This window comes from Chanos chanos, chromosome 15 (assembly GCF_902362185.1).
Source record: "Chanos chanos chromosome 15, fChaCha1.1, whole genome shotgun sequence".
NCBI classification, from domain to species: Eukaryota; Metazoa; Chordata; class Actinopteri; order Gonorynchiformes; family Chanidae; genus Chanos; species Chanos chanos.
Window position 1 is genome coordinate 6,225,796 of NC_044509.1, and position 24,715 is coordinate 6,250,510.

Below are 24,715 nucleotides of genomic sequence, written 5' to 3' on the forward strand. Positions count from 1 at the left end.
TAATCCTGCAATCTCCTCGATTAGTGTTCTCTTTCATGGTGATGTGGGTCGTGATCTCCTCTGATTCAGGGTATGGTCTTTCATTTCTTTGGCAGTGGAGTAGCAGCAATGCAACAATTCTTAATTGTACTTACACTTGCCAACAGAACATGTGTATCACTCTCGGCCACATCCACTTTTCATTTCAGTAGTCACAACATACAGCCATGTCATTGCATACGACCATGAATAAGGCTTTATAAAGAGAATTCAGCATTATGGGAGAATGTATAAATCTGTATAAAGGTGATTTAGCATTAGCAGACAGCAAACAGGTCTGTATAAGCATCAGTCAGCACACATGGACATTAACAGAGTGTAAAAAAGGGTTCTATTTGCATAAGTCAGCATTAGCAGGTATTACACTGGGTCCTCTAGGTAGGCTTACGATCTACTGGGGAGCCAATTAGCTTGCCTCTCAATATACGGCACGATAGGGTTATTTATTTATTTATTTAGACAGTTGCGTTATACTGACGGAGAGACTGTTCAACAGTGGATAATCCCCTGTTTGTTTTTAAAGAGGGCAAAATCCATTTAAAAAAGAACTCTAAGAAGGCAAATGGCTTATTTGTGTGCTAAGCAGGGCTGGGGCTAATGGTGAATAATACAGTTATTTTTAAAGCTAAGACAAATTAAGAAGAGATGGGATATTCTAAAACTAAAGAACATCCTGCCCAGAACATTCTGTCTCATTCCCTCACAGAATACTGTAAATCAGAACATGTTACGCATTCAAAAAAAAAAAAAAAAGAGAGAAACTCCAACCTAAACTCTAACCTTAACTTTCATACTAGCACGACCCTGTGAAGTTGAATTTTAATCATAACTTTCTCTGACAATTTATGGTACTTGGACAAAAACATTCTGATAGGCACTTTCCTCTTCCTGGTGCCAGTGCATGGTCTTCTGGAGACGTCTGTTGTTTATACTTCGTCCGACTTTAGTGTCTTCAGGGATAAACCTTTTTTGAAAACGTTTACCCTTGTGGAAAAAACAAATGAGAGAGGATGGTAGATGACAGTGCAGACAGGAATTAGAGGCAAATTGTTTGCACAGAAAGACACTCGCTGCACAGTTGACTGAGTCGAAAAATAAGAACAAAGAGGAGGCAGCAACCCCACGTGAAAGATGAGGAGCTTACAAACACTCTCTCTCTCTCTCCCTCTCTCTCTCTCTCTCTCTCCCCTCTCTCTCTCTCTCGCCCCCTCTCCTCTCTCTCTCTCTCTCCTTTTTGATTTTGAAGCGATAATGAAGACCCAGAAAGAATCTTCACTTGAAGTTGCGATTAATACAAAAACAGAGCCATGGCGATGAAGAGCTCTTTTCTGTCCACAATACTACGCATTTTTCCATACATGTTTTTAAAATATGTAATTTAAAGACAAATCCAAAATGGATTTAAAAAAAAAAAAAACAGCCACAAAGGTCCCCTGGGGCTTCCAGTGGCTTCTTTATCCAATATTTAGTAACATCTAAGGATCAGCCTGGTTAACGTTTATGGAGTTTAAGGCTCACCTTGAAATGTACGAGCCCTTCGGAATAAGACAATGTTTGGAATGTTGAGATGAAGACAGTGGGAATCCCTGAGGGAAAATAAACAGGGATTTAATATTTATACCCAGTCAGATTATGTGATGATGAAATCTCTTTGAAGTATAACTATGGAGACTTCTAATGCTTATATCATTAAATTGACTTTGGCAGGAGTTGTGGGACATTTTTGACTGGCTGTATTTAAAAAATAATATTCAAAAAGTAGGTGAAGCTGCAAGGAAAAGTTAATGCATTCTGATTCAATCCAATTTTGGGGAAGTCTGTACAGTATAGCACATTCAGTTTATATTACATGTAACATACAGCATACCGTATTTGTTTATGTCATTTACTAACAGTATATCTTGGCAGAGTTGTTCCTTCTTAAGCATAACAAGCAGACAACCACTAAAAACCCGCCCAACAAACCACTCTACAACCACTCATCCACTCTCTACCTAACCATGCAGTCATCTAACCGACCATCCAACCAACGTACCGACTACTCCACCATGCAGTCATCCAACCGACCAACCAACCAACGTATCGACTACTCCACCATCCAGTCATCCAACCGACCATCCAACCAACGTACCGACTACTCCACCATCCAGTCATCCAACTGACCATCCAACCAACGTACCGACTACTCCACCATCCAGTCATCCAACCGACCATCCAACCAACCAACATACTGACTACTCCACCATGCAGTCATCCAACCAACCAACCAACGTATCGACTACTCCACCATCCAGTCATCCAACCAACCATCCAACCAACGTATCGACTACTCCACCATCCAGTCATCCAACTGACCAACCAACCAACGTACTGACTACTCCACCATCCAGTCATCCAACTGACCATCCAACCAACGTACTGACTACTCCACCATCCAGTCATCCAACCATCCAACCAACGTATCGACTACTCCACCATCCAGTCATCCAACCAACCATCCAACCAACGTATCGACTACTCCACCATCCAGTCATCCAACCAACCAACCAACGTACCGACTACTCCACCATCCAGTCATCCAACCAACCATCCAACCAATGTACCGACTACTCCACCATCCAGTCATCCAACCGACCATCCAACCAACGTACTGACTACTCCACCATCCAGTCATCCAACCGACCAACCAACCAACGTACTGACTACTCCACCATCCAGTCATCCAACCGTCCATCCAACCAACGTACCGACTACTCCACCATCCAGTCATCAAACCGTCCATCCAACCAACGTACCGACTACTCCACCATCCAGTCATCCAACCAACCACACCAACTGCTTTTGCAGTGGTGAAATATTCAGACGTTTAAAGTTGCCGATATCCCGTGCTGATGCCATTCAAGGAGATGTAATAGCATTCATCTAACACTGTCATTGAGTTGTTGTCCTCTTCAGTGGCAAAGGAGACTTTTCAGCCAAAAGGAAATTAACTAACTAACTAACTAAAGCAAGCAAACAAGAAAGCAAGAAAGAAGGATATGATGACCATGAGCAGATGTTAGGGAACAGAAACTTGAAAAAAAACATTTAACTGAGACAAATGGTCACCATTACTCCCTTCAGATTTCCATCATCGCTCTTCACCTGATAGAGCTGCTGTGATTGGCTGTGATCACATATGCTGAGCCAGATTTGGGAAATATGCTTCAGCGAAGATGACTATTAGTCTGGATTTCAATAAGTTCCCTTGCGTCCAGAGAGAGTGAAGAGAGAGAGAGAGAGGGAGAGGGAGAGCGAGACTCTCTCTTTAATTAAAATATCAACAGTATAAAGCAGACAGAATATCAGATGAATTAAAATGTAAATTTTCAGTTGAAACCTTTAAGGAAAAGGCAAAAAGTAATTACTGCCACGGTCTGCTCTGTCGTAAAAATGCTGATTATTGCTGCTTCCTCATGCACACAATCCCAATTCAAAGTTAATTCAATTCAAGATCCATTCTGCCTACTATCACTTATCACTTGCTAGCCTTATTTGTCAAGCATTTAAAGAAATGCACTGAAATAGAGTCATATTAAAAAAAAAAAAAAAAAACAACAAAAAACCCCCTTCCCACTAGTTCTTCTCCAAGTCTATGACAGTGAGAGCTTTTTTTTCTGTCTTTCTTTTTTTTTTTGTCTTTCCTGTTAAACTGCCCTGCTCAAGCATTAGAAATAGAGTTAAGGCTAATGTAACCATGGTGACTGTATATCCATTACGGGTACTGTGATCAAACTTCGCTGAAGCCTATCACAGCTCACCAGTGGCCAGAAGCTTTTCTGTGTGGGAGCTATTTACCTTTAACCACATCTAAGACCCTTTTTTTCCCTGAAGACTCAGAGAGAGAGAGAGAGAGAGAGAGAGAGAGAGAGAGAGAGGGGCTCTGCAGACCAACCTCTGACAAAACAGCATCAGTAGAGACCATTCTCTTCTTTGATTATCTACCTCACGGGATGATATCTTCAGGGGAAAACAGCTATATCCTAAGGCGAGAAAATGCAATAGCCATTAGAAGCTGTGGAAATGCTGTCTTAAACAGATTTCTTTCTTTCTTCCTTCCTTTCTTCTTTTTTTTATGATCATGATGCTTGTTCTTCAGGGATCTAATTACAATAGACGTGTAAAAGCTGTGACATATTTTACAGACGTTGTGCATAGCTAACACAATCCAGTCGTTGTTGTGCATGCTAAAGTCATTTGAACTGCTGCACTGACCTACAGCAAAATGTCACAAAGAGACAACAAGTCCCAAGCCTTTTTTTATTTAGCTGTTAACAAAAGTGATTAATTTTCTCCATATTCATAGGACTGTACAAGAAGTTATTTGATCAAACATGCCTTGTTTGAGCAAACCCGTTCGCTAATCTACTAATAAAAGGGCCAATTAAATTTGACTGATAGCTTGATATCCACCAATAATCACGCAATGGAAAAAACTGAGTTTGAAATGACCTCTGAAACTTTATGAAACACTGTGGTGAGTGAAGTGTAGTTCAGCTTTATGCTAATAACTGTGTCTCTCGTTTCTTCTCTGAACAGTTAAGAGAATCAAAATCTCTTTTGCTAATACTGACGTCGTTGGAGTTGGCAGATATTGCCACGGAGAAGCATTTGTTTCAGGTGGCGTTATGAATATGTTGGGCAGGACTGTGTCGGGAAGCGTCGGCTTTTCAACGTGATGGATGAGAGAGGTCCAACACCCCAAATCAAGGCTGTCAACACGTCAAAGACTGATAGATTCCAAAATGACTCCGTGCCATTTTCATTATTTTCAGCTGTACTCTACCCATCTTGCTGTCTGTCTATTTGTCTTCTATCCGCTGGAGACGCCCCCTTCACCAAAGAGGTCTGAGAAGTATATCAGTGAGTGATTTGGTGAATCCGCTAGTATCATGAGGACATGACATTGACTGCAACTGATTGCTGAACAGGCGCTGGGCGTACAGCATCAAAGGCTTGTTAACAGGGAGGACATCAACCAATAGTAAAAAAAGGAAAAAAAAAAAAAGATATAAAAAAAAAAAGGTCAGTCCTTGAAACAACTGTTTCGTTTATAATGACTCATTCCGATATGAAGGCAGCCTTGGTCTTCTGACGTCCCGTTTTCTCTCTCATGTATTGTTCCCGCCCGTCGTGGTAAAGCAGCTGTTTTGGGAAAGACGAGGACAAAGCCTGTACGAAGTCGTGTTTTCCCTGCGTTTTGGAGGCTGCCATTTGCCACGGTCACCGTATCAGAAGGTACAGAGTCGGTCTTTCAAACGCGGTCCTAAAAAATAAAAATGCTACGAGAGGTTTCCCCCCTCTTAATATGACACCATGTTGTCATCTAAATTGTAGGAGCCCAATTGATTGAGGCAGGAGATGATTCGTACCCACTCTGATGAGAGGGAAGGCCTCCCTCATTTGCACTGCAGAGCTTGTGTGTGAGAGAGCGTTTTTTTTCTTTCTTTTTTTTTTTTCAGAGAGCTTTTTTCTGTTGTGAAGGCTTTCTTTCATTACACGAGATGAATATGAGACAAAGGTTTGGGGTTTGAAAAAAAACAAAACAACAACAACAACAACAACAAAAAAACAAAAACAAAAAAGAAGCCCTTTCTATAGAGGACATTGTGAGAACTAAGGTGACTGATGACGACAGTATCAGAGCAATTCGAAAAGATTCAAACGGCCTTTCCTGGTGAAACACGCTGAACCTAAATATAGTGAAAACTAACATTTTTCAAAGGAACACAATAAACCCCTAAAAACAACAAGGACAATAACAACAACAACAACAACGATGAAATCTAATTTTTAAAAAAGGAATAGAAGCTGCCAACATCCCCCAAAACAAACAAAGAAACAAACAAACAAACAAAATAACTGCTGTGCCTATAGAAAAATACCAGTTAATGGTTCATGTTGAATATTATTCTTAATGCTAATATCATTTAGCTGTAACCATAACCTTATTTAAGAACTTGAACCAAGTGAAGTTTTTTTGAAAAACTCTATAGCTCAGCGTTCTAAACACTAAACATAAAAATGATTCAAAACTGTTCATTCACCATACCACTCTCACTCACCCTCACTCATTATCTAAGCCGCTTATCCTAATTAGGGTCGCGGGGGCCACCATACCATATATTAAATAATAGCATTAAAGTGGCAAGTACAATAATACTCTCAAATTCAATACCTCTAGCTAAGTAAGTTCCTGGATCACCATATTCCCTAAGTAGGAAATGATTTATCATGTAACAAAAGGACAGAAACACGAATCTAAATGTTTGCAATAACCAAATTCAAACAGAACAGAATCAGTCTAATGCTAAATAAATTCGGATTTAGGTGAACTAAGGCGCATTCGCTATACACACACATACAAATACATCTAAACTACACATGGACGTCTAACAAACTGGAGAAAGACAAGAGCAATGTCCTCGCTACCTCCAGTATACATGAATGTACAACTACGTGTGCATAAATTATTACTCACGAAGAGGTACAGTTAATAAAAAGAAACTATCTAAGGGCACTTTCACACCTGAAAGTTTGGACCTAGGTCCGAACCAAGGTTCATGTTTTGTTACATTGTATACAATTGATCCGGTTAGTATTGGTTTCACACTGCAATTACCCGTCAATTCAGCGGGTAGCCTTTTCCGTTTGAATGGAGACAAATGAATGAACAGATTCATTTTGCTGCCACTATACTATTGTTATTACGGCATTACTACCAGCAGCACCAACTTCAAGCGCAGCACTCGAGACTAGATCGAATTCACCAAATGAACATCCTCATTGCGCAAAAATTATATATATATATATATATATATAATTATCTAATTATTATGTAAGTTTCTCCATTTTTATGCATTTTTTTCAAGTTGACTTTTGATGTCTTTGTGCGACCAAATTACAATTAAATACTTCGTCTCCTCCTCTCCCCATGTGCTACTGCGACTCATTTTTACTTCTCTTCTGGTTCTTTTTCCTCTTCTGTTGTGTAATGGGTGATGACAGCCTGCTTCAGTTTCCTTTAATTGGTCCAAAAGTCCAAACCATACAAAAAGTGTTTTCACTCTGCAAATAAACCGAACCATGGTTCTGTTTGATCCGGACCGAGACCACCTCTTTTGGTCAGACCACATTTTGGCCCAGATTGGTCCAGACCGTGGTCCGAGGCACCTTTCACGCCTGCTGTTTTGGTTTGAACCAAACTGAAAAGTCCGGAAGTCCGGACCAAACAAGGTAGGTGTGAAAGCACCCTTAGTGATGTCCTGGTGCAGTTACTTACACTAACAGTAGTGAGGACAGAAGAGGAGAGGGAGAAGAGGAGCAGGCCCAGCCACGTTCTGGTGTGAGAGACCGAAGTCCTTAAGGTTGACTTTAGGAGACCACGAGCGAGACTTCGTGCCGGTAGGTAGCGGAAGTCTTTTAGCTTCGCGTATCTTCCGAAGTGGTGAGACTGGGCCGATTCTTCGCGCGGATGAGTAGGTAGGGACGAGCTGAGATAACACGAGGAATGGACGGACTACGTGACGGCTGACTGACACACGGACCTGAGCTGAGCTTCCTGGAGCTCAGCCAAACCCTGAGCTAAGTTTCGGATAACAGGGGGCCTGGCATTTTATCTGAGACGGAAACGGGGTATGCTAGTATCCTTTTGGGGCTGTCTCTGCCTAGAGGTAGGAGACACACCTTGGAATTTGTGAAGTGTTAATCTTTGCTCAGTTTAAACCATTTTACTGCTGGTTTTTTCAGTTAAGGGATAGCACAATTATATTAGCCTACTCGTACCCATGGCCTTTTATGCTTCCAAGCAATATCAAATATGAGTACTCAAACATTGTGAACGGCTTAGGTTCACTGACAGCTTAAGAATCAGCTGTTGGTTATTTGGCCAGTGGTTATTTAAATAGCCGTAAACTTTATATAGGGTTTATCATTCATTACAGGGCAGTGGGCCATGTGACCAAAAGGTTGCCGGTTCGATTCCCAAAACCGGCAGGAAAACATCCATGGTTGAAGTGCCCTTGGGCAAGGCACTTGACGCCCAACTACTCCCCGGACACAGGTGTGCTGCCCACTGCCCCCGTGCCTAGTGGTTGCGTGCGCTCACTACTGGTGTGTAAGGATGGGTTAAATGCAGAGGTGAGATTCACTGCTCACAGTGTGTGTGTGTGTGATCATGGAAATTTAATCCTTCACCTTAATCTTAACACGGACATTCATCCGCTAATGTCCTTCAGGTTAGTTTCATTTTCTCTTGTTCTATACAGTCGGTGAACGAGTGGAAAAATGCAGATTGGACTGGACATGGTCCAAATTCCATTCCCGAGGGAAACTAACCTCTTAGGTGATCTGGTGTCTGTAGAAACTGATTGTTATCAACATGTGACCAGATGGTACGGATATTACTGCGTTAAAATGTTGAGTCTGTTGGTTTTTGCATTGGTGTTCATTGGTCCTGAATGCATAGAGACTTAGGCCATAAAAAGGGTAGGAGAAGAGAGAGAGAGAGAGAGAGAAACAAAAGAGAGAAAAAAGAGAAAGAAACAGGGGGACATGGGGAGAGTCTGTGCAATGTTAAATCTCAGAATTAATGAAACATTTATTACCTCACGTCTTGCGATGTAAAAAGTCTCTCCTCTGATTGCTGCCCAACATAACAAGCAAACAAACAAACAAACAACAACAACAACAACAAAGACGTCACAGACCGTGGCCCATTTAAGAATACTAGTGCTGCCTAAGAGAGATGGACTCCCAGCGCATCCAGAAATTCTGCATTCCCCCCCCCACCCACCTCCCCCGCCACTTGATGGTTAAGAGAGGTTTTGATTACAAAGGAACAAACCAGGAGCTCAGTGAAAAAAAAACCCAAACAAAACAAAACTGTCTGACAGAATTTCTGTAGGGTGAAAACTTCTTTCATTTCATTTTGGAATGAACAAGCATAATTTGGTTACCTTCTGACTAGGGGCTCTAGAGCTGTTCCAATTGAACCTGACAGAAGCATCTGTGACCGAGTTACCAATAGAGATTCTGCTCTGTGAGTAAAGGTAAAGAGACTTACAGTGGAACGAATGAGAGGAATGCAAAAACGACATAACGACAGTGTGTGTCTGCTGCTCTTCTTTTGCTGCAATCACAGTTTTTGGAGTCATGGAGGAAAGACTATAGTGTTTACTCGAAATATTTATGTCTCTTGATAAAGGTGCATTAGATATTTATTTTTTGGAATGTTGACTCATTTTGCTCCCATTGTTTGAAATATTAATGAGCATTCCGCAATGAGGCATAGAGAAATACAAACACTGTTACCGCGGTAACTGTTAAAATGGCTGTGTTTCATGGTTTTGGGACTTTGAAATAAACTGTTATTCTAAACGGTGGAGAGCTTGTTACTAGGTATAAAAAGTACAGGAGAGAAACATAGACAGTGGAAATATATTATGTTCAAGGAAATGTGTAGAATATAAGTTCACCATGATAAGCTTTTGAAACCACCAATTACAACATGCGTATTGTATTTACAATACGTTTATCCTTTATTGTAATGTTGCTGTTAGATTTTATCACGTTGCGACACTTTGTGGTTCTCTTGTGGTCCCTGTCTTATCGCTTCAATTCTGATTATGCCCCAGACAAACAATTTGTGGGAATGTAACTATTTACTCCAATCAAATTACAAGCATGTAAATAAGGTGACCAAACATGGTAATTAAAGAGATCGCCGCGTTAGTGATTCAGACAGTGACGACGGTGATGAAGCATGGTTCGGCCCTCTCTTCAAATCTGATGCGTTGTGATCTGAGGTGACTAAATCCATTTCATGGTCGGCTGGGCCCTCCACACTTTGTACATATGCGTTCACACACACACACAGACACACAGTTACACACTCACACACACACACACACACACACACACACACACACACAGGTACACACTTTCGCGCGCACACACACACACAGACACACACACACACACACACACACACACACACACCACCTGGGAAGGTGAAATAGGATAAAAGGCCCAAAGGGACTCGTTCGTTCAGATTCCTCTTTTTTTTTTTTTTTCATTGCAAATCCCCCTCTGTTATTTTCCTATGGCAAAGCCTCCAGCTAGTGCCCGGCATTTTCCCAGAACGGGGAGAAGCTGCTCTGAATGACATGACAGACAGAGAGAGAGGAGAGGTACGCTCTCTCCACAGGGATGGAAGTATTACATGTAGCTCCAGGAATTTAAAGAGTAGCATTTATGGTTCAGTGGGCACAACATTTCCTTAAAGATTCCCATAAAGAAATGACTGCTTTATAGTAAACAAAACAAAATGAAATAAAACAAAACAAACAAACAAAATAAATGAACCCATGAAATGAACACAACATAAAAATAGATATATAGGCTGTTCAGGCCATGGGTCACATAAAAAAACAAAAAAACAAAAAACAAAACAAAAAAACCCCAGAGAAAATATCAGACTCATGTAAGTAATCACTTTAATGAAACAACTTTGTTTTATAGAGATTTTCAGATAACACTTATCTTTAATAATGTTGTTGCATTTTCTGTCTTTGTTTGATTTTAGCAAACACATCCATAGAAAGTTGCCTTTGGAGTCATGTCTGTATATTTTCACCTCTACCGCTGTATCTGAGAGATGTTAAAATCCAGTCCTGGAGGGCCCCTGTCCTGCTGCTTTTTGTTTTTGTCTTTGAAGTACATGCTGACTTTTAGCTTTACCTGGAAAACAGATGTGTGCACTCTTCAGGCAGCCTGAGACCACATGACCAGCAAAGCAGCAGAACCTCTGGAACTACATTTCAGCACCCCTGTTCTACTGCATGATGACAACAATGATGATGGTGATGATGATGACGGTGGTGATGATGATGATGACGATTGTTATTATTATTATTATTATTATTATTATTATTGCTCTCTATATAAAGAATAGGCTAACCATTCACAGATTTGTTCATAATTAGTTAACAGTGTTGAGAGCAGGCTTTTTTAATTGCATCTAAAGTCAACAGCGTTCAGGGGTTATGCAATGTAAAATCATGATGTTAATGAATCCAGTGGAGATGCTCCATGCTGGATGTATGCTTGAGCACCAGATGCGCACAAACACCCAAATTACCATTCAAAGAGCAGAGATAATTAAAACAGTTAATCAAGTATTATAAGAGCAATGCAGCGTCAATGATCCTAGAAGGGAAAGAAAAAAACCCAACAAAAAACGGAGACTCAACAGACAAATAACAAGCTTTTTTATTGTGCGGTGGCTTAATTCAGACTGGCACTCACCCTTGAAAAGAATCGTCCGATTTTTCCCTGTTTCGCTTGTAACGGTTGCAATGCCCACCCATTACTTTTGTCAACCCCATGGTTCTCTAGTTCATTTGGTTCACTGGGCTCTGATGTACTTTTCCCCTTTAAGAAGAAAAAAAAAAGCTCGAACATTTCCTTTCTATCAATATTCATCTGCTCTGAGGGCCTAAGGGCCTTATAATCAAAATAGGAAAGTCTATGTATACATATAGCAAATTAATAGACAGACGGAGCGATGCTACCTCTCGGTGACCTACACCAAGACTCCTCAGCCACTGTTAGTCTTTTAATAGTCTACACGCATGACTGGCCTCCTCTTACTCACAGAATCGTGATGGAACTAATTCAGCAGGACCAAAAGGTAAGACCAAAGCTCTCGTATTATCTTGGCCCCCGCAAATAGAACTTCTGATCCTCCGTATTTCAAACATGGACACATTCCACATTTCTCATATCAGTTGGCCAACCTTGGCTTGGGCATTAATTATGTCTAAATTTCACACTTGACAGAGCAGTACGAAAAAAGGACACGAGGTATAGAACGCGACGCTGCCGAACTCAGGCTCATCAGACCGCTTTCACGTCACATGTGTAGTATCAAATTTAGAATATCCCTATTAGGAATGGATTAAATTTGTACTTGTGAAATGACACAGGACCTATGTTCGGCAATCCAAGTTTGCAGATATAGTTAGAAGTCGTATCTGGATTCCAAGTGTCGTAACTTAACTACTGAAAAAAAACATTTTTTTTTTTTTTTTTACAACAGCTTAAAGTTTTTGTAAATTTAAACCTATCATGAGTGAGGGTAGTCATTTTTGCTTGATTGAGTAAAGGCAATGATTCTTCCTTGACTGAATCAAGTTAAGTGCCACGGTGTAAAAATACTGAATCGTAAAACGTCTGATGGAGTGACTTTGGGTTTCTCTCACAGTTACTGTTTTATGTGCCTCCAATCACTTCAAACGTTTCTGATTATGATATAACGATCAAAATATTACCCTGCAGACTTTCTGAAAAGTACGAAAAAAATTACATCTAATCAAACCCTTTTTTTTTTCTTTACTTGAACTTAAATAGGCAAAACTGTAATACCCCAACAATGTTCATTTTATTTTATTTTATTTATTTATTTTACTTTAATTAGTCAGAGATGACCCCACACGCTTTCAGCAGTTAAAAAAAATGAGTGTTTGAGCTCGCCGTGAAATATTTACCTCCTCATATCGAGGATAAAAACTGAGTCTGGGTGGAGATTATGGCACAAATATCACATTATCCATAAATAATGAGGCCCTGAAGGATGATGAGTGGATCACGTCGACATGTGATTTCATTTAGGTGTAAAAAGACATCAGCTGGCATGAGCCACCATGATATCATTCAAATTAATACGTTTTCTGATTGCGGCAGATGAAACGCGATGAGATTCAACCCCCTCGCTCTTCTCCAGAGAATGTGCCACCATCTCCATAAATCATATTAATAATAGAAACATTGTTAGTTGAAAAGATTTTCACTTGGTTAATTCGCTCCTTGAAATGAGCTTATGTGAAATGACTTTGCTTCCCCAGGACTGTGGTCTTAGTTTGCACATTTGCTGCGATGGAGAGAAATCCAAAGTGGCCGTTTGGCTTTTTAAAACAAGCGCTAAAACAAGCAAGTAGTTTTATAACTCGTGCATATCATATTTCAAAGGTAACTAGAGCAATAAAGACAATTTGTACTTCACAATAATGTCAAAATGCAAATCTCATGAACCTCTGTTTTTTTTTTAAATTAATTAACCTGCATGCTGTGGAAGAATCAGCTTTTTGAAAAACGTCCAAGCCTTGCACTGCGGCCTTTAAATGGGTGATTGCTACTGTACAGATGCAGCTTTCATCATATATTTTCCAGGAAATATAATCTAGGCATCAAAATATCATGGTTTTTCTCCTCATGTTTTGCATGGATTAAAAAAAAACAAAACAGATTTGATCCACTTTTGTACTATTCACCTCCTTTTGGATATGTGAGCTTAGTTCACACACTCTTAGTTAGACACACTCTCTGTAGTGTACTGCACCATGCATAGTAATGAAAAAAAAAACAAAGGCCTCTGTGCTAAGATGCATATATATATATATATATATATATATATATATATATAAAATAAACCATGCACTCTGCATGATTTGGTTTGTAACATCTGTTGACCATTGTCCAACAAGACCATTTTAAATGTAATCATATAAAAATGTAATTTGAAATTTGTTACGGTCGATTAAGTCTTACAATGTTCTAAACATTTGAGACATTTTATAATGAACTCATTCATTTTAAAATGGGGAGATGAATGTATGACCCTGCCATTGACTCTTAATGAAGGAAGTGGTTTGGTCAATCTCCTGTCCTTTGCTTGCATTATAAACAACTGGTAGCAAAATTGCATTTTGAGAGCATCAGTCCTAAAGATGACTTCATGCACCATCTAACATCTAAATAAAAGCCCGGTCATTTTTATTCCAGCCACTTTTAACGTTATGATTCCTTCCGAATATTTCGAAGACAAACTATGTCATTTGCTGCAATTTGATGCAATTTTACGACACTACTAGACTATATCTTTAAATTGCCACAACAACTACTGTTACTGCTACTACTACTACTACTACTACTACTACTACCACTACTACTACAACTACTACTACTACTACTACTACTACTACCACTACTACTACTACTACTACTACTACCACTACTACTACTACTACTACTACTACTACCACCACTACTACTACTACTACAACTACTACTACTACTACTACTACTACTACTACTACTACTACTACTACGAGTATTTAGTCCCTGCTTTGTTCTTAGTTCTTGCTTTCTGACTCACTCATTCACTAGTATCGTTTTTTAATGTGCTGCTTTCTGTTGGAGTGCAGGGGCTTCTGTTAAATGAGAGTAAGAGAATAAGACACATCATTGGTGTAAGTGTTCAGTGTGGACGTTGTTTTCCTGCAGGGAATCATGAGTCAGGTCTAATTGGTTTAAACAATAGCGCTGGCTCAGTGGAGGACCAGCCAAAGGGACGTTCACACAGCTCACTGTCAGCCAGGCCTGATTGGGAACCTGGGAAAAGTGGGTGCCAAACCAGGCTCATCCAATATATCAAAGACTGCAACCTCATCTTTCCACTGAACGCTAGCCATCAATCAGTGCAAGTGACAAATGAGAGCCTCTCTTTACTCCTTAAACTGTTACACTCTACTCAGTCTGCTGAACACACTAACGGCTTACTGAACGCCATCCTGTGTACATGCGGTATCTGGTAGTTCAACGTTAGCCAGTACAAATAGAAGGCAGATGCTTTTGTCAGTGGACCATGCACTGTAAGTTTTCTCTCTGAATGGACAGTACACATTTTCTTTGTGATTAATTTGTTATAATATGATTGGTAAGGAAGACACGGACAAAGAAATGATTATAACTGCTAGTTTTGAGGGATACCTTGAAGATAATATCTGACTTCTCTTAATGGCATATTTGTCTGATGTGTGACTTTATTGGTCTCTAACAGGATGTATCCGTGTTCCTCTGTCTACTTCTGTGATTTCCAAAATGATTGTAACACAAAGTACTTGTTGCACCAGAATGTATTTCACTTCATTTCATCAGCTAATAACCCGTCTGCCTTTTTTTCTGCCTAATTCTGTTTAGCGATCATGCTATTTGTCCCAGCCAAACAGGCTTTAACGAGGCTTTAATAGATAGTTAACTGTGCTTTTCAAATGCTACTGATGGATTCTAACCACTGTTTCAGGATACTGACTCAACCTATCTGAAATTAAATGGAATGAACCCCCACACACCTAATTCAGCATTAGACAATCACAGAGATAAGCGAACTTTGTATGTTTGTCATTTTCCCATGGCTTAAATTTAAGCTTTGTTAAATGGCAGAGCCAATCTGTAGTAATACAGTATGAAAGACGAGTACCTATGGTTTTGTTTTGAAATTCAAACATAATGTAATCTCAAGAGAAATGTAATGATATGTACTAGTATATATGAGACATAACTGTCTTTGATTAGTCTTTGATAAAAATGGAATGTTCTAGGAAAAAAAGGAACATGCATCGTTGAACAGGATGAACAGGAATCGGAGGAGAACGTAGCAACACTTCCTTTGTGACATAACTCCCATTACCTCAAACCAGTACAAATGTGGCATGAGCACATTGTCTCCAGTGCGCTGCTCTCAAGGATATCAGACTAAATGAATCCAATGCAGATGGGAGTGAGTCACTCTGCGTTACGGCGGTGCCGCATGCCTCGCGGGCACAGAACTAGAGTCACAGAGGCAATCTTTCACGTGAGTCTCTGTATGACTGAGCTGGATGACAACGATTTTTTTTTTTTTCCTCCCCCACTCTTTCTGGAAGCTTTCCCAACGTATCTTATCAGTTCCCGAAGCTAACGACCTGCATTTTGACAAAACGATTCAAGGACCGCGCCTGACAGGACAAAATGTAAAAAGCATCAAACGGTGAGACGGTGTGTTCTTCGCCCCTGGATGTTCACTTCTGTTGTTCAGGCAACAGTCAACCTAAAATGTCTTTATATATATATATATATATATATATATATATATATATATATATAAAGCCAGAGAATGAATCTTTGTTATTGCCAATAGAAAAAGGTCATCCACAAAGCTGTTGCCTCTGTGGAATGGGACGGGCTGTTTTACAAATGACCCTCAATCATTTCAAAACGATTCGCAGCTCCCACCTCTGAGGAAGACAAACAACCGTATCCATCACGGTCTTCGTACTGGCCTCAATTACCTCCAGATATGCAGACATATCTCTGGAGATTTTCATCACTGTCTCTCATGGTGGGTTTTCTACTTAGTCATCCCTCCCTTGCCAAAAACGCCATTTCCAACAGTACGTTTTAAAGACACTTTATGCAAATACCAGGTTTGTCATTCAGTATGTCAGCCGGGTCCTGTGTCAAGGTCTCTGTCTCCAGAGTGTGTTGGAAACCCGATATTCATAGGAAACCCTATGAATATTGTGAGTGACTTATTCCCCGTAGTTAGACAACATTTGTATCCCGCTTATGTGCTCGTTTTTAATGGTTACTCATGGGGTTTTGTGTGTGTGTTTTGTCTGTGCATTGTTTAGTTTGGTGTGTTGTAGAATTTTCAGGAGCTATGAGGTCATAACGGTGGAAAGTTTTGTGTCATGTTGTGAAATTGTCTGAAAAACAACAACAACAACAACAACAATCATAATAATTGTAAAAGTGGGAGAAATAAATAATGAATTGAGGTGGCTCTATTAAGACACTGCATTCAATTTAACTCTGTAAACACATCATCTTTGACTTGTTTACGTCTTGTCTTAATGCACGCTTTCATAGACTCTTGGCATGGTAAACAATCTACCTGTTCATCATAAATTCTGTGGACTCCTTTACTGTGATTACACTGACAATTTATGATTATGTTGTCTAGATCCTTTGTGCTGGGCCATCATTTCATTTGGCTTTTTTTTTTATTATTATTATTTTTTTTAAAAAAAGAATTCTGCATTCCTTTGCCTCTCTCATTTGAATGTAAATCAGTGACCATTTTGGTCTATAAACAGGAGAATTGTTTTTCCGCCCATGACACAAACTCGATGTACTGAAATCTCCTTTTGGGGGAAACTTATTCAAAGGCAGCTATTTACACAAACAACTGTGTGTGTGTGTGTGTGTGTGTGGGGGGGGGGGGGGGGGGGGGGGGGGGGGGGGGGGGGGGGGGGGGGGGGGGGGGGGGGGGGGGGGGGGGGGGGGGGGGGGGGGGGGGGGGGGGCAGAGAATAAAAAGCAATATTAATACGTTTTCCTCATTTATATTCTCTGTGTATTTGAGCAAACAGCCTCACTGGCAGTCAGTGTTTTTCCAGGTCTCTTATGGCTCTGATTATACACACCTCTCATATCCATGAATGGCGGAGGTGTGTCAGTAATTATTCACACAGGAGTCAACTGATTCGTCTTAATCAATTCACAACACACACACACACACACACACAGTGTGTGGTGGAATACAGTGGAACCTTTGTAGCTCAGTGTGAAATAGTCTTGCTAATTTAGCACCAGAAAACGATAGCTCTGGTTAAGCCTTTGATGATTACTTTGAAAAACTCTCAGAAAATGCTCTTCTTTCTGAAATACAAAAACATAGGGGAAAATAACCTCTCTCACTGATATATACAAATTGTTTTGAGTTCAGTTACCAAGTTGCACAAATTTGTTACCCATTACTTTATTTTTTTTAAAAAAGTCTATGTAACTGTAGAGGCATGAATAAAGGTACTAACCAAATTGGAAAGCAGACTTCTATCAAATGGTTGGGCTCCAACCAAATCATAATTCAGTGAAGGATTCCGATTTGTCAAAAGGATTAGTTTCATACATGAAAACTGTAGCGTTCTTTTACAACAGATCAGTTGAAGCTAGACTTAAGACAATGACAGATTTGGCCAACACGCTGGAGTCGGTACAAATCAATTTTATTTTTCATTATGTTTTTTTTTTTCCCTCAGCCGCTTTAATTTTTCATTATAATTTATCCTCTTAAATACCCGTTTTCAATTAGGAGACGTTCCAAATTAACTTTTCATTTTACCGTACCGTCCAACAGGTCTCATGCAGGAGGTTACGGTCGGTCCATTTAATTATGTCCAGCTACAGGCACTGACCTGAAGGCCATCACCGAGCTGATGAAATGCTATGAAAAAAACTGCATTAACCGAATGTCAGCGACTCATATAGGGCCCAGAGTCCCATCTATCTCTACATGTGATATGACATATGATTGTAATAATGTAGCTTCCATTTTTGGTTTATCTCAAAATCCAAGAGGGTTCACCTTGGTGCAGGTTCTTTTGAGTTGTCAGAGTTCCCCAGGCATTCTCCTCTATGGCCAGTTCCAGCTGAATTGCTATGCTGACTCATACGGGGGAGGGAGGGAGGGAGGGGGAGGAGTTACCTGAAGGATCGGGTTTTTTTGCCATTGGCTGTGAGCGATTCCATTTCCCTCCGGCACCCACACGAAATGCCGTGTGATTTATGGCCGCCCTCACAAACTTAACGACAGATGGTCATATCACCTTCTCTCTGGAGAGAAATATCCACAGTGTTTGTGTCACACATTAAACAGGGTATTCGCTTAACATCTGCACCCTGTGTCTTCTCGCACCCCCCCCCCCCCCCCCCCCATCCCATCCTACCCCACCACACCCTCCCCGAAGCACGAGAGGTCCTCACAAAGGCAAAAGGCTAAGTGTGTTGACCAAGAGGGAACTGTGCCATCTACTGTTCCTTTTCCCTCTTTTCATGTGAAGACGTAAACAGTCTTGATGAGAAAACGTTTGGAATAAGAGTGAAAATGAACCAAATTTGAGGACCAGCCTGCGATATTTGGCAGTGGTACAAAATACATAAATAATGAGAAAAAAAAAAGATATTAATGGGAAAATGTTTCATTATTAAGTCGAGAAATTTAGGGTAATGAAAAATATTTTCACTTGGGAAATTAAAGGAAAGAAGAGCCAACATGAAGATATGGAGGACTTTAATTCTGTGCTTTGTGTCAAATGAAGTTTCTTGAAAACTAATTAATAAGTATGTTAATTATATCATAGATGGATGTTTGTAAAATGGTGTAGCTCTGAAAATATTCGACGTGTGTTAGTATCCTTAACATAAATGTGACATCACAAACACAAACATGTTATTACGTACACAGCTTCTACAGCCTGACGTGACCCCTAAAAATAATAAATCTAAAATAATAAAAGTCACATTTAAGTTAACATTGTTCTGAAGCCTCAGGACAAAAAGACATTTAATGTGGTCCTCATATACACTACCATACTTGCTAAAAATGGCAATGTGTCTCTCCTCAGTATTCTTTGACAAAGTTTTCTCAAAGACAAGTTCATGAGAGAATGTTTAAAGAATCTCTGGGAAAAATCGTAAGCATACTGCTTAGGGGAGCGTTACATATTTCAGCCCCTTGATTCTTGATACAGAGAGAGAGAGAGACAGAGAGAGAGAGAGGGAGAGAGAAAGAAAGAGAGAAGATGAGAATGAATCAGTTGAAGTTTTTTTTTTTTTTTTCCATTTTTTGGGGGTTTGACTGTTAGAGTTAACACGTCAGATTGCACTCCAGTTATTAGCATTGAAGCAGGGTAGTGGGGAACACACTAAAGTTTGGTTTGAGTTATTTCTCATGTCTAAATGTGGCTTATATAACTGGATGTTACAGGGAAATCTTTTTTCTTTTTTCCCCTCAATGAGAAATTAAGTCCGAGGCATACACACCAGGCCAGGTTTTGATTTCACATCAGGATCTCAATACAGAAGTTAATTATAGAAGTCACTACCAGACAGTGGAACAATAGCTGTACCTTTTATCATTGTACTTGCATAGTACTCACCTTGTAATAATTACATAACAGTACATCATTACATCCTGGGTAATCAGTTGCTAGTGCACCAGCTAAGTTGAATCTGCCATGTAAATTTACAGGCGTTTGGTTTTACGACAAGACAATCCCTCAAGATAATTTGAAAGGATGACTTTCAAACATGCTTAAAAACTGATAGCGGCTACCCCTGACACACCTAAAATATGACATTCATTGTGAGTGATGGAGCCACTGGTAAAAGAACACAAACATCTTTTAAATCAGCTGAGTGACTCACTCCTACCTTGTTTATGTGTGAGCTCCTGCCACAAAGATACACTTAACCCAAGTCCTGTGAGAGTGCTCTGTGATGCATTGAGGTGCAGCATATATATATATATATGTGTGTGTGTGTCTGTGTGTGTGTGTGTAAAAGAGCGAGAGAGAGAGAGAGAGAGAAAGAGAAAAATCCCCACAGGTTTTATGCATTGTATTTTCTTTAGTACTTACATATGGGGGGAGGGGATACAAGGATTTGCTTGTCAGGAGAATACAGGTTGTAAGAGTGAGCTCTGTACATTAAGAGTGAGGCATTTACTGCCGCATACTGTGCTGAAGCAGGTCCCCAATAAGGTAACACTCAGAGTACTTCACCACACTGTGTGGTCAAGCCCAGATTCTAGTAGCAGTGGTGTAAACAAATAAACAAACAAACAAAAAAAGAAACTCCAATACATGTTATGCACATTGTCACTGTTGGTTATGCGATAGAAAAAGATGATTTGCATGTACATATATACATGAATGAAAGTAGAAAACAGTCAGAAAACAGACATAGATTGAGAAAGAGAGTCATAATTCTCTGATAGTGTTAAAACTGAAAACTGAAATGTATATTAATAAAAGAAAGAGAAACGACCCGCTACTAGAAACTGACCAGTAGTTATAAAGCAGTACAACTGCTTGGGGGTTGACCACAGCAATACACGGAACAAAATACTTATTTGATGATGATCAAGGTACAGTCAGTACATTCATCCTGAGACACCATCATTGGAAATAATATTTGATACTTGAGTCTAAACCGAAACAACAACAACAACAACAAAAAAGTCTTCAACCAACTCTGTTCCCTTCGCTGTGGCTAAACCGTTAAAAAAAGGTTGAAATTAGAAGTTTGAATTATTGGTTTATTATAAACTGTTTTAGCTTGAATTCTTGACAATAACTTTAGTACATTATCATAGATGAGTATGACTCAGCAGAGACCTTTATGACAGACAGGGTGACTGTAAATTATGTAAGGCAAAGGGGAAATGTTTTAAGGAGTGATACGGTTTATATATAGACCTTCTATGACATTGTGCCAGGATGAGAAAAGACATTTAACTAAAACAAGATGCTGATGCCCAAAGAACAAAAGCAAATCTTAAAAGAAACGATGTAGACCAATGTGACAATGGAGACATTAAAAAGACTCCCTTTATATTGCGCGCACACACACTCACACACACACACACACACACACAACAGGGGAAATGATCCAGACTTGCTTGGTTTATTTTTGTATACCACCTGAGGTAACCGGGGAGCTGCACTCCTGAAACAGATTTTGAATCAGTAAGAAACATCCTTTTCCGCTCGCTGTCATTCCCAAAGCCACTTAATACTTCAAGACTCCTTCCAATCTTAGAAACATTTCTATACTACTAAAAGTCATCGTTTCCTTGATTGTATGGACCTGAATGTGTGCTATTTTTAATGCAAAATAACTAGTAATATAATGAATCTACGGGGCCATAAGGCCAGCTAAAATCTTTAATAAAATAAAATAAAATAAAAAATTAGAAAAGTTTATTTAACATGGCATCAACACCAGCAATTCCTAACAACATTTACTAGTGTAAAAATGACAAAAATCTTGATGAATGAGATCTTTCTGATCAAGTATCTCTCATCATACTACCCAGAATTGAATATTATCATGTAATCTGGGCCATAAGAGACACTTTCATAGAGGACTGTTTCATGTATAATTTAGCATGTGACAGCCAGGCAGAGCAGCTAAAACCTGTCAGATAAAGTAGACTATCTGACAATTGCTACATGGTTTTCAAAGCCTTCAATGTGTGAACCGTTCTTTGTTTTTATTAGTTTATTGATTTTATTATTTTAAATGAAGGTTCGTCAATTGTTATTTACTTGGGCTGTTTTATATGATGGGCAGTCATGGTTAATCTACAGGGAGCGCAGATTAAATTCAAATGTTGGAACAACACATAACGATTTAACCAGCTGATATCCCTGTTGTTAGCAGTAAGAGACCGATTTCCAGCCGAGGTAAACTGCTGGTTATCGTATATACACAAAGGGGTGGGAGTCGTGGGGTGTGGGGTGAGGGGGGGTCCGACACGGCATGCACGTAATGCATGATAACCTAATATGTCCTTTATTATTGTTTATGTATGACTAGATAATTATCACAATACAAACATTTACAAATTTTGAAAAAAAAAACCAAACAAACAAAAAAAAAAATCGCCGATTGTGCCTCAAAAATTTCTCCTTTCATGCAAAACAAATGTTGGAGAAGATATCGTATGTCACAATGTACAAGCTCTTGCCTTTCCCCAAATGTATTTGAATAGAAACCGAGTTATTTGGAGAATTTACCCCACCCTCCCCCTTTGCTTCGGCCCTTTTCCAGAAGGAACAAACCTTCTGTCAGCGCTAAAAGAGGCTGTGATAACTGAAATCTGTTTAGTAAGGCATTTGACTGAATCAGGGAAAGGGAATGGCCCGTCTGTGGCATCCAGTATTAAGCTGAACATGAAATGTTGTGGACATATATGAAAACTTAACTCAAATGAAAACCTGTGGTGTTGTGAAAATTAAAGACAGAAAAAGACAAATTTACAACAAGGGAACAAAAAGACAACCATTCAGTGTATGTCAACATTGGCAAAAAAAAAGAAAAAAAAAAAAAAAAAGAAAAAAAAAGAAAGAATTCACAGCATATCCCAACAAATGTCTTTAACAATTATTGTGGCTGAAACGTGGCTGAGCGTGTCAGGTCATAAGTGATGGCGTGAAACTAGCCTGCTCCGAAAACATCTCTATAGTACGTGAAATCTGCACATCAAAGGCCTCTTTGTTAGAGAGAGAATACTTGGATTTTCGACAAACCTACAAATACAGTGCCAAGATCGTGCACATTCCTCTGAGAGAGAGAGAGAGAGAGAGAGAGAGAGGGAGAGAGAGAGAGATCCCGTTCCATGGCAGAGTGATCCACACATTCCGTAACAGGAGTGGATAAGCACTAAGAAGAATCCACTTAGAGACCAGTGCTCGGGACTAAAAATTTTTTTTGTTTCCCTTAGAGATTGCCCCTTCCTACACACCGAGGAAGGAAGGAACAGACGCGCTAAAGCCATTTTGCTAGCGATTGAAAATCCTCTAGTCTTTGGCCTTTCCACATTTTTGATGTGTTTTTGCAACTTCTCAGAAAAATGTGAATGTATAAGGGAAACAGCACTGTGCAAAGGAAACCCAAGAAAAAAAACCAAAAAACAAAAACCAAAACAGAACTATTGGCCATATTGGTCATATTTGTGAAAAGGTACCTCCACTATAGTGAAAAAAAGAGAAAAATAGAAAGGAACGTCTTTTTAGAAAGCTCTAGAAAGCTCCCAGCCCCATTAGGCTATTTCTTTTATCCTGCGCATATAGTCGTGCAGTTCCTGGGGGTCCTGGAAGCCCATGTCTTGGCATACCCATTGAATGTCCTCCTCATCAGCTATGGGGATAGAGTTGTAGGGCATGTCCTCTGTGGGCAAAGTCGTGAAAGTGGTGAACTTGACTCTCTTACGTTTTGAAGTAGGGGAATTGGCCTCCTCACTGTGCTCTTTGGTTGAGCCACCAGAACTGCCGTCCCCGCGACCGTGAACTTGGCTTTGGACGCTGGTCTGGGAACTGCCGCTGCTGTGGTGGTCTCCATGACAGCAAGTCTGTACCCCCTCCAAGGGGTTGCTGGGACTCTCTATTTGCTGGGGTGAAAGGTCACCCTGAGTGCGCAAGGGTTGTCCATTACCCAGAAAGACCCAATGATGGGAATGGTCCATGTTGGCTTGTCCCTCGGGAGGTATACGCTTGTGACGGTACTTGAGGACAAATACAATGCAGTTTATGAGAAAGACCAAAATAGCGAGACAGAAAACACCTAGAAGAGCGTACATGCCAATCTCCAAATCCGTCATGCTACGGGGCGTGTGTACAAATTCATCTTCCGCCCCTTCCTCTTCTTCCGTCGGCCGTTCCTGGTTACTGATTGTTGGGAAGTTGGTGTAATCGATGGGAACGCTCGCAGGCTGCTCGTTGGACGGTTCAAAGCCTCCGCCACCGACACTGGGATCGATAACCGGTCTCCCCGTGTTCACTGGCTCTTTGGTCTCGCTTTCCGTTTCCACCTCTTCCTCGGAATCTTCTTCCGGGCCGAAGCGAACTTTAACGAACACCGCAGAGGAGGCAATTACGCTCTTTCTCTTCGTCTTCTGGCAGGCTTCGCAGATGGTCATTTCGACACGAATAATCTCTCCAGATCCCTCACCTTCTGCGACAATTAGCGGCCACCGCTGCTGAGGCTCCTGGGAAACTGTGGCCACCTTGTCATCCAGCGTGGAGGCGTTGAGGTTATAGTCCTTGGGGTCATACATGCTCAGAGGGGTGGCTGTGTTATCACTATAATAAACCCAGATGGATAGGCTAGCCTCCTGTAAACACAAGAAGCAACAGAAATCATTCTCAGCGTGAGATTATCCTTAAGTACCAAGCAATTACTACTCGGTCTTT

General features: G+C 40.2%; 1 protein-coding gene across 1 annotated transcript in view; it reads right to left on the reverse strand.

Annotated features, from left to right (window-relative positions):
* Window positions 1-23,565: 23,565 nt before the first annotated feature.
* The window catches only part of tmem132e (transmembrane protein 132E), a 52,774-nt gene continuing 51,624 nt past the window's right edge, over window positions 23,566-24,715 (reverse strand). The window contains exon 9 of the mRNA XM_030792992.1: window positions 23,566-24,636. Coding sequence (XP_030648852.1) covers window positions 23,566-24,636 — 1,071 coding nt within the window. The remainder of the gene's footprint in view (window positions 24,637-24,715) is intronic.